The sequence below is a fragment of the Palaemon carinicauda genome, chromosome 12 (genome assembly GCF_036898095.1).
Source record: "Palaemon carinicauda isolate YSFRI2023 chromosome 12, ASM3689809v2, whole genome shotgun sequence".
Classification (NCBI taxonomy): Eukaryota; Metazoa; Arthropoda; class Malacostraca; order Decapoda; family Palaemonidae; genus Palaemon; species Palaemon carinicauda.
In genome coordinates this window covers 106,980,604-106,992,094 of record NC_090736.1, presented here as the reverse complement: position 1 = coordinate 106,992,094, position 11,491 = coordinate 106,980,604, and the positions used below count along the sequence as shown (strand labels likewise).

The 11,491-nt window shown below is 35.3% G+C and overlaps 1 protein-coding gene across 1 annotated transcript; it reads right to left on the bottom strand.

Moving 5' to 3' along the window:
- Nucleotides 1-9,244: 9,244 nt before the first annotated feature.
- On the bottom strand, nucleotides 9,245-9,853 carry LOC137650995 (piggyBac transposable element-derived protein 3-like). The gene has a single exon (XM_068384133.1). It carries the CDS (start codon nucleotides 9,851-9,853, stop codon nucleotides 9,245-9,247), a length of 609 nt encoding a protein of 202 aa, XP_068240234.1.
- Nucleotides 9,854-11,491: the final 1,638 nt, after the last annotated feature.

Sequence of the window (11,491 nt, the reverse complement as noted above, 5' to 3'; positions counted from 1 at the left end):
ATTTTTAAAGTTAAGTAGAGTGGGAGGTGAAAAGATTGCGGCAGACCCTATATGTCTTTTTTGTTTGATTTTTGCTCTGACATCATGCCTTGTGGACTTCCAGGAGGTGAGTTTTCTTGCCAGCCTTGTGTATTCATGTTTACTCCTTTTCCTGGTGCGTGTTTATTTATCTATGACTGTATACTTCTGTTTTATTACTTTATTTCAAAACTCCGAATCTCGTTCATACTGAACTATGTAAAGAACTATCCTTTTTCCATCAGGAATGCTCGTTTTGTGTGTCTGTTATTTCCTCTATTGTTGTTGCGAATTTAGGGTAAATGTTTATGAATCTTTCCCAGACTTGTGTGGCTTTTCGGTGGTATCTTACGTTATCTGGTTCGAGAGTGAGCAGGTTGTGGAGTGTTTCATTGTTTTCTTTTGTGTATATATATATATATATATATATATATATATATATATATATATATATATATATATATATATATATATATATATATATATATATATATATATATTATTATTATTATTACTATCCAAGCTACAACCCTAGTTGGAAAACCAAGATATATATATATATATATATATATATATATATATATATATATATATATATATATATATATATATATATATATATATATATATATATATATATATATATATATATATATATATATATATATATATATATATATATATATATATATATATATATATATATATATATATATATATATATATATATATACATGCATGCATATGTATATATATACACACATACATATATATATATATATATATATATATATATATATATATATATATATATATATATATATATATATATATATATATATGTATATATATACATATATATAAATAATAATAATAATAATAATAATAATAATAATAATAATAATAATAATAACAATAATAATAATACGCTAGTAATCCGCCGTAGGACAAAGGTCTTAGACATATAATTCCACTAGCATCTGTTCTTTGTCTTTCTTTGCTAGTCTTTACCATATTTTATTTAGCTCATCGATCCAATTTTTTTTCTTCTTGTGTATATGTGTAAATATCAACCAAAAAGTCTTTTAATACACAATTCTTCAGTTGGTAATGTATAGTAACTGGAAATTCCTTTATGATGTGACGGGCCAAGAGAGGGTTGTGAACTCAAAGGCAGTATGCAATCAACTGAGTTGTTTATTAAGGAACACTCTCCTTTATATACAAAACCTCAAGGCAACAGGACATAACCTGTTCGAGAGGCAGACAATATTACAGAGCAAAACCAGACCCATGATCATTCAGGTTCATTTTAGTGCGAGGGAAGAGCGCAGATACAAGCATAATATATACAAAATAATTATGTACAATTGTGTGACACACGGTTGGTACATGGCTCCCCCCCCTATAAAAATGACATACTGTACATGTTAAATAGGGTGCCCTGATCTAGAGAGGCGAACTGTAGGCGGGTCATCTGGCAGAAGATAAGCAGGTTTTAGACGATTAATGGAGACCTAGTCTTCTTTGCCCCGAATTTTTAGTAGGAATGCTTTCGGACTGCGTCGAATCACAAGGAAAGGGCCTGTGTAAGGGGGCGTTAGTGGTGGCTTGCTGGTGTCGTTGCGCAGGAAGACGTGCGTTGCAGAGTGCAAGTCCGTTGGTATGTGATGCTTCGCTGGGGGCATGTAAGTCTGGCGGAACGGAGTAAATTTTCCCACGACGTGACGTATGCGCTGGAGATCGTTGGAGGAGGTTGTAGAAGGAAAAAATTCGGCAGGGATGACCAACGGGTCGCTATACACCATTTGAGCTGCCGAGACGTCGAAGGCGTCTTTAGGAGTGGTCCTTAGTCCCAGAAGGACCCAGGGAAGCTGAGTAAACCAGTTGCAATCCTTGCAGCGGGACATCAAAGCTGCTTTGAGGGTGCGATGAAAACGTTCAACCATTCCATTGGCAGCGGGGTTGTAGGCCGTTGTCTGATGTAGGGTGATGCCCAGGAGATTCGCTAATGACGTCCACAATTGAGAGGTGAAAGTGGTTCCCCTGTCAGAAGTAATATGCTCAAGGATACCTAATCTTGAAATCCATCCAGAGAGTAAAGCAGATGTACATGAGGCGGACGTTGCAGTTTCCATGGGAATGGCTTCAGGCCAACGAGTGGAGCGGTCGATGACGGTAAACAGGTAACGATGTCCTTATGATGTGGGTAAGGGGCCTACAACGTCGACGTGAATGTGTGCGAAACGACGCTGAGGTTGAGGAAAGGTGCCTACTCCTGAATCCGTGTGTCGATATACTTTGGAAGTTTGGCAAGAAGTACAGGCGCGGATCCAATCCTTAGCATCCTTAGAAATGCCGTGCCAAATGAACTTTGCCTTCAGCAGCTGTGCAGTAGAACGGCACGAGGGATGTGAAAGGCCGTGAATGAAATCAAACACCTGTCGGCGCATGGGAGCAGGAATCCAAGGTCGTGGTCTACCAGTACTGACTTCACAAAGGAGGGTGATGTTGGAGGCTTCGGGGGGAAAGTCTTCCCAACGGAGGGACGTGCAGGATGTCCTACAAGCTGGATACTCTGGATCCTGTCGTTGGTCTTCAGCCAGAGTGTTGTAATCCAATCCCAGTTGAACGGCAGCCAACGTGTTTCTTGACAGGGCATCGGCAACGGGATTCATTTTCCCAGGGACGTATTGGAGGGTGCAATTGTATTCAGCCACGGCGGAGAGATGTCGGCGTTGTCGGGCGGACCAGGCGTCAGACTGTCGAGTGAAGGCTTGCACCAGAGGCATGTGGTCTGTGCGAATGACGAAGGGCGTATCTTCTAAGAAATGGCGAAAGTGACGGACAGCAGAGTTCACCGCCAACAATTTTATACTTAGAATATGAAAAACACGTAAAAATGTGCAAAATTTATCATTAATTGAATGCCAAGTAACAAACTACCAATTAGCTACGATGGTGAAGATGGGTTGATTTCAATTCTAAGTACAAAATACCTGAATTCGACAGGTATAAGTACAGAAGAATTGTCATTGACTTTTATCTTTCTTCGTGGCCAAGTGGGTTAGTCACTGTCTGTACAAGCTTGCCGACCAGGGCTCGATTCCCGGCCGGAGCCAAGCTCTTGTCTTTGTGTGATTTCGCCTGGGGCTCTGATCCCGAGGTCGTTAAGAGAATCCAGACATTAATGTATCAAAAATATATATGGCTTATTTGATATATATATATATATATATATATATATATATATATATATATATATATATATATATATATATATATATATATATATATATATATATATATATATATATATATATATATATATATATATATATATATATATATATATATATATATATATATATATATATATATATATATATATATATATATAATCATCATTTTCATATCTTCCTACGCCTATTGACGCAAAGGGTATCGGTTAGATTTCACCAGTCGTCTCTATCTTGAGCTTTTAAATTAATAATTCGCCATTTATCATCTCCTACTTCAAGATTCGTAATCATTAAGCATGTGCTCCTGGGTCTTCCAACTCTTTTAGTGCTTTGCAGAGACCAGTTGAAAGTTTGGTGAACTAATCTCATTCGGGGAATGTGGAGAGAATGCCCAATTAATCTCCATCCGCCACTCACTATGAGTTCATCAACATATGCATTCGAGATTTTTCTTACAGTTTCATTTCTAATCCTATCATGCCATTTAACTCCCAAAATTCCTCTGAGGGTTTTGTTATCAAATCAACAAAATCTGTTAGACATTGTTTCATTGCCATACCACGACTCATGTCCATAGGGTAACACCGATCTCACTAAACTGCTATATAGCCTAATTTTTATATGTAATTTCAGCCGATCTCACTTCCTAATTCTACTTAACATAGCCTTTGTCTGATTTGCTTTTTTCAATCTTTTGTTTAACTCAAACTCTATAGACCCTGTATATCCTAGTTCCTATTTGTTAAAATTATTCTACCTCATTAATCCTTTCTCCGTTCAATGATACCTAATCTCCTATTGCATATTCCAATGTCATCATCTCTGTCTTACTTCTGTTTATCTGAAGCCCCACCATATGTGATATTTCATCCATTCAGAGAAGCAAGTTTTGTAAGTCTTGTGGTGTTTTGCTAATAATAACAGCGTCATCTGCACAATCTAGGTAAGCTTGTTTCCTGTTACAAATCCAGTGCCATCCTTCTCCACCATCTCCAACTGTTCTGTATATAACAAAATCCAAGAGGACTTTAAACAACATAGGTGACAACGCATGCCCTCCGACTACTCCGCTGTTCCCTGGAAATCCATTGGATAGAACTCAACTAACATTAACTTTGCACTTGCTATGTTTATGCACTGACTTTATAAAATTTATATATGCAAGAGGAACTCCACTTAACGCAGAATTTTCCAAAAATTTGGCCGGTGCACAATATCAAAGGCTTTTTCTTAGTTCGCAAATGCCATCAAAAGCTAATTTCTATATTCTACATATTGCTGCACCATATGTCTTAAAATTAAAATTAGGTCAATACAATATCTAACTTTTTTAAATCCTTGTTAATCTCTCAGCTTTTCATCAAATGTTCCTACTAATCTCTTTAGAATGAGCATACTATATATTTTCAGTACAACTGACCTAAGTGTGATACCCCAGTAATTATGGCAATCAGTGAGATCTCTGTTTTGCCATTTTCACCAAAACTCTTAGCTCCCATGCATCAAATTTGGCTTCTTCATGCCACTTTCTACAAAATACTCATTTGAGTATTCTGGGAGTCACTTGTTTTTCGGCTAGTATCATCACAGCAGTTATTCCATCGTAACCAGGGGCTTTCCATCTATTGAGTTTCTTAACTATGGATTACAATTCAAACACACTTCATTCATTCATGGCCACATCAAGGTCTTCCTTAGTGTCAGGCATATCAATCAAACAATTTCCTTCATATCTCCTATTCATAACCTCCAACATTACCATTCTTCATCTTCTGTTGTTATAACGGATCCATCTATTTTTTTGATTGGTATATGCTTTTTTTCCCTTGCCCCAGTAGGCACTTTATTAATAATTCAGTGAACAATTATAAAAACCATAGCCCTTTCTTGAATTCATAGCTTTGTCAGCCTCATCTGCTCTCCTTTCTAAATATTCCCTCCGGTCATAATTTATTATATATCATCTATATACCTACCAATTTATCTATCTATATACGCACACACACACACACACACACACACACACACATATATATATATATATATATATATATATATATATATATATATATATATATATATATATATATATATATATATACATACATATAAATAAAGAAATATATATATATATATATATATATATATATATATATATATATATATATATATATATATATATATATATATATATATATATATATATATATATATATATATATATATGTATATATATATATATATATATATATATCTATATATATATATATATATATATATATATATATATATATATATATATATATATATATATATATATACATTTATACAAGTTAAAAGAAGAATATATATATATATATATATATATATATATATATATATATATATATATATATATATATATATATATATATATATATATATATATATATATATATATATATATAAGGTAAAAGTAAAATCAATAAGGTTTGCAAACGTTCTCTATAATGAGTTTTTAAATGAATGTTACTGTGGATCGACTTCCCTAATAAGAATAAGGAGAATAATGAAAAGAATCGGAGAAAACAAATAAGATAGAATAAAGCGGTATATGAGCAGCATTGGGATATCATGAGACAAGAACTTTAAAAAAAAAACAAGTAAGCAAGAACTGTCTTTTGGTAGACATCGTCATTGGCTTTCTGCGAACGGATGTAATCCCTGATCGGTTAATGGATGGCAATAACAAATTAACATCTGGAGAAAACATCTCAAAATCAATAGTCAAAATGCTTCAAATAACAGCACTTTCATCTCTAAAATCCTTCCCGGAATCACAATACAGGTGCGTGAGAATAGGCTTTACTTTTTTGCGGACCGATTCCGCAAGACCTGATGTCTTTTACTTTAGTTTTTCTTGTTGGTTTCTCATAATTTAATCTTGGATATTTTTATCAAGTTACTCAATACCTATTATTCGTATAGTTATATAGAAAATAGAAGGGGAAGAAATATTATTTTATTTGTTTGTTCAAATTTTGCCATCTGGTAGCAATAACTTGAATAGTTTCATTGTTGTTAGTATGCACATAAATATCAGGCTTTAAAAATGCATTATAACGAAATATTTCTTTTTTTTCCACTGCAGCCTTTCTAACACTATTTTACAGTGTTCATATCGTAATTCTTCGTCAGTGCTATTTTCTACATTTTTTATGATATGCATCACGACTCACAACTCCCCCCCCCCCCAAAAAAAAAAAAAAAAAAAAAAAAAAAAAAAAAAAAAAAAAAAAAAAAAAAAAAACTTCATATTGCGAAATATTAGCAAAGATAACTTCACATCGATGTTTGCTATATTTATGCAGAAACTTCTTAAAACATATAATTTTGAAAATTCATATCCTACTCGTGCAATTGTAAGCCAATTATTTATTTTCTAGAAACGGACACTCACCTCTTCACCTGATAAAATACCAGCCATAAAAAAAAAAAAAAAAAAAAAATAAGTAAATTTTTAACAGTGAAAGGGTCAGCATTTCATAAAAGCTTCTGAGATTAGAATTCAATGTCATATGTGTGAGATAACGTATTAATCAGATATAATAACAATCCTTCTCTTGCACAAAGGGTAACTGCATAGCTAACCAATGCTGACTTCAGGGGTAAAATATTAACAAAATGGGGTGAAACAGTGAGTAGAAAAGAAAACATTACAGTTCGTGAGGCAAACGGCTCTCAAACGCAATAAATATTTTACCTTACAATTGATAAAAGGCCGTGTCAAAAGCCTTGCAGTAAAGAGAAAGAAGCTGAAATCCAAAGATAGAACTGTCAGCAATTAGAAGGGGATGATATGGGGAGAGTACCTTCTTTACCCTACCCTGGTCCACCTCCATACCCTCTGTATATATCTTTAGTTGTTTCTTTACTAATATGTGTATTTCCGAGATTGTATCTGAGATTAGTATAACGTTTGTTCCACACCACCAATATGATAGAATCCAATACCTATTTTCTGTATAAAGCTTTCCCACATTCTTAAGCTTGTCGTATTAATGAGAGCACTCCCACAATCAGATGACATATGTTTCCATGACATACTCTGCGGCACGCATTCACACACTCGAGGTGGGCAATGTACCCTGCACCAAATTGGAAATATGACACCCTCCATATCCAATGTTTGGCACTTATCTACAACATATACTTCTTGAAGAGAGAGAGAGAGAGAGAGAGAGAGAGAGAGAGAGAGAGAGAGAGAGAGAGAGAGAGAGAGAGAGAGAGAGAGAGAGAGAGAGCGTAGTGGGATTGGAGATCGAGAAAGTGATCCTTGAGCACAAGTCATTAGTTCTGAAATTCATCTCAAAGCAGGTGTCTTACCCTATTGACCTTTTCTCGCTTCGTTTAGTAAATTTCAAATATCTTATATTTAAAGTGGCTTGTTATACTATCAAAATAAAATCCTACCGGTAATTTACAGCATTTGATAATGGGAACAGTTTTGCTGGCTAGACTCCAAAGTTATAATAATAATAATAATAATAATAATAATAATAATAATAATAATAATAATAACAATAATAATAATAATAATAATAATAATAATAATAATAATAATAATAATAATAATAATAATAATAATAATAATAATAATAATAACAATAATAATAATATAGACTAACAGTCATCAGTCATGTATCTTTCATTTTCTTTTTTAAACGATAATTCTTACTGTATGTGTATCTTTTGTGAAATTAATTTTTCAGTTATTATATTACCTAATATTCAAGCATGTACCACCCTCACCCCCTAAAAAAATAGATACTCCTTGCACAACTTGATCTCTCACCACAAGTATGAATCTACAGTGTAATCACAAGGCAATCCTCCTCAAGCGGATGCCCATGTCCTTTTCAAGGAGTCATCTATCAGCATTCCTAACATTCTCTCCAAAATTTGTTTGGCGTCATTTGGCTAAAAGAATTTGGAGTGTTGCACTGGGCAAGACTGAAATGTGACACAGGTACATCGGATTACTTAAGAGGCATTAATCAATTTTGATGTGTAAGGAAACTCATGGCAGTGGGGTAGGATGACGGATTAAAGTTGGAGGGGGAAAGAACATTTTTGCTATATGAAATATAGTTATCCTGAAGTGAAAACTACAATTGAAAGGACGACTCACTGATTAAAAAGTACACGCATTTGCCAAAACTCTCGTGTATGTATATATTGGTTTTGTAATATTCGGTACAACTCTTGAAAGAGAGCAAGCTTTGATATTAGGAATAAAATGGTGTTTTCAGACAGGCATATAACTTGAACGAAAGCGGTTAGAAAATCTATTAAGCCATATTATCATATGTCAGCATAAGTTTTGCTTTGGCGTGACACACATATGCATATATTACTATTTTTAAAATCATATACTTTATATTCCGTCGGCTGACCATTTTCAAGTTCAGGTGTGATCATATATTTCTTAACCCTTTAATGTCCACCCTAGGTTTTATGGAGAACTTTAAAAAATCCTTTTTTGTATGTTATTATATTGGTAAATACAAGACCCTTTTACTCCTGTGTATGTTTTATTTTTTTTTTTAATTAGCGAAATAATTTCAAGCGTTAAAGTATCCCATATGGGTACCTTGGGCGAGTTTATGCAGACCATGCTCCTCACCCCATATGGGATCTTTTGGCCCATAACAGTAAACATTTACTATTTGATACTTTTGTTGATTCGTCTACAAATTATATGATTATTATTGATGAATCACTTTTTTTTCCCCAAAGTATAAGAGCAATACGGAGATGGCCTTACATTTTGATTAATATAAGAAATAAAATATATAATACAAACATAGTAAAAAAAATACACAAAATATAAAACTTACTCATAATTGTAAAAATAGAAAAATACACACACAAACGCAATGAAAGGCAGCAAACAAATTCCTACCTTCAGTAAGACATATGGCCACCTTGCACTCTTCACACATTCAGCGGGATCTGTGGATGTGCCCTGCAACAGAACAGTACTTGCAGGTCTGCCTCATAATGACATGTTTTGGCATGTGTAGGGTAGTGGCATTCTCTACATTTGGCAAAACTGACCGTTGGCCCCTTTTTGGTGGAGAGAAATCTCTGATGCCTAGAAAATTTCTGGTGATTTTGAATGTTGATTTCTTGAAGCTTCTGAACCAATTGGAGATATCCACACAGGCGTCTTTGAGGGGCTTTGGGTTAGCATGCAAAGTCAAAAAATCCCTCTTATACAAAATCCAAACGTTGCAGATGATAAAATCAAGGGGGGAAGCAAAGAGCCTCATATAGTACCTCTTTGCTTTGAGAAGATTCTTGTAGAGGTGTGTCAACGAGTCTCTTTTGTCAATGCCACCCATGCGGTTGTTGTACATCTGGATGACAGATGGGCAAAGAATAGGAACCTTCTTTAGGGCCCTGTTGTACCACTCCACTGTACCCATGGGCTCGACAACAACATCAGTGGACAAGATTGTCACAAAGCTGTTGTCGTTCCATCTTGCAACAAGGATGCCATCAGAAGAGTAGTAGTCCAATGTGCCGCTTTGTTTCGATTTCTTGTTCATCTCCTTCACAGACTGCAAGATAGGATGACCAACTGTGTTTTCCCCGGCAGTGCCCACATACCAGCATCCATACTATGATCTCAGGTACTTGGCCAACCCTATACTGGTAAAGTAGTTGTCTGCATACCCTGCTGAGTGACTGGGGTGCTTGATGATCTTAACTAAGGCAACAACAAACTTTGAAGTCACAGACATGGCTTTCTGCTTTTCAGATAGCTGAGTATGGTGGCTCTCAAAGGTTGTGTCCCCTTGGTACTTAAGAATATTGTGCACAAATCCCTCCACGCTGGAGCGGCAGAACAACTTGTAGCCCCACTTGTCAGGCTTTTTGGCTACATAGTGGTGAGGGGCGACCATCACTTCTACAATGGAGTGGATAGGAGTCTCCGGAACTTTCAGGAACTTTCTGGTGACCTTGGTGAAGGGGATTCTCCCCTTGAAGAACCAATCTTGGAGGCTTCTGCCTGGTCATTGTCGTTACAGTGAAGGGAAGATCAAATTGACTTAAAGCGGTTCTTGGACATTTAGTCTGCAACTTGAGGGATCCTGGTCTTCACGGCTAAGGAGTTGATTATGCTAGGAAGAGGAACCAGGCCCCTGTACACGATAAGGCCAAGAAAAACCATGAGATCCTCTTTTGACATGTGGAAGCCGCTGCCTACATCCTTTTGTCTTGAATACAGGTTGGATTGGAACACAATGTGTTCCTTCAATTCCGCTGTGAAGAACTGGGTGAATTATTGATAAGGTATCCTCAAAAAGTCTAGCTGAGGATGAATGAAGTTGAGTAGGGCCTGGATATCAATGTCATCGTTTTTCCATTCATCAGCACGAGGCCTCTTAGGCTCAACCTCAGCTTCCTCTTCCACAGGCATCTCCTTAGTGACAAAAACATTGACCTTGCAACTGAAACAAGAATAAAGTAACATTAGTGAAACAGTAAATGAATCATGTGTGCTAGTGTGTGTGCATGCATGTGTGTTGTGTGTGCATGCACGTGCTTGTGCAGGAGTGTGTGCATGTGGGTCTGCATGTGTGTGTGCATGCATGTGTGCTTGCGTGGGCATGTATATGTGCTTGCGTGTGTGCATGTCAGTGATTATGCAAGTAAACAAATAAGTTTTAAAAATATCTATTGTTTGAAAACCATATAGAGAGCAAAAAACCATAAAGAACCTTTATAACAACAAGACTTTTAAAAAAAGTTTTTTAAACATTTCTCTCTCTCTCTCTCTCTCTCTCTCTCTCTCTCTCTCTCTCTCTGTCCCCAAAGATGTCTCATACAAACCTATAGAGGTCAGACGGTCAGAGGCATTTTCCTGAGTAAGGCCGTCGTCATCACTGTCAACGTCGAAAGGGCTCACTTCCTTCAGAATCGTCAGGGGCTACCTATGGTGTACGATGCTGAGTCTCCAATGCAGCATTGTGATGCCCTTTAAACATACGGCTGTGAAATACAAAAAAAAAGGAATAAATAAATAAAATTAAGTAATGAAAAAAATGTAACATTTCCTAACAAAAACCTATCATTCAATCCTTTGTAAGGTATTAATTTATATGCATATGATCCTAAATTCTCCAAATCTTCATTATTGTTTTTGGAAATGAGGTTAAAAACATTCACAATGTCTTAAGCTA

Excerpts from the sequence above, each read along its gene's own strand:
- LOC137650995 (XM_068384133.1), bottom strand. The coding sequence starts at position 9,853 with ATGAACAAGAAATCGAAACAAAGCGGCACATTGGACTACTACTCTTCT.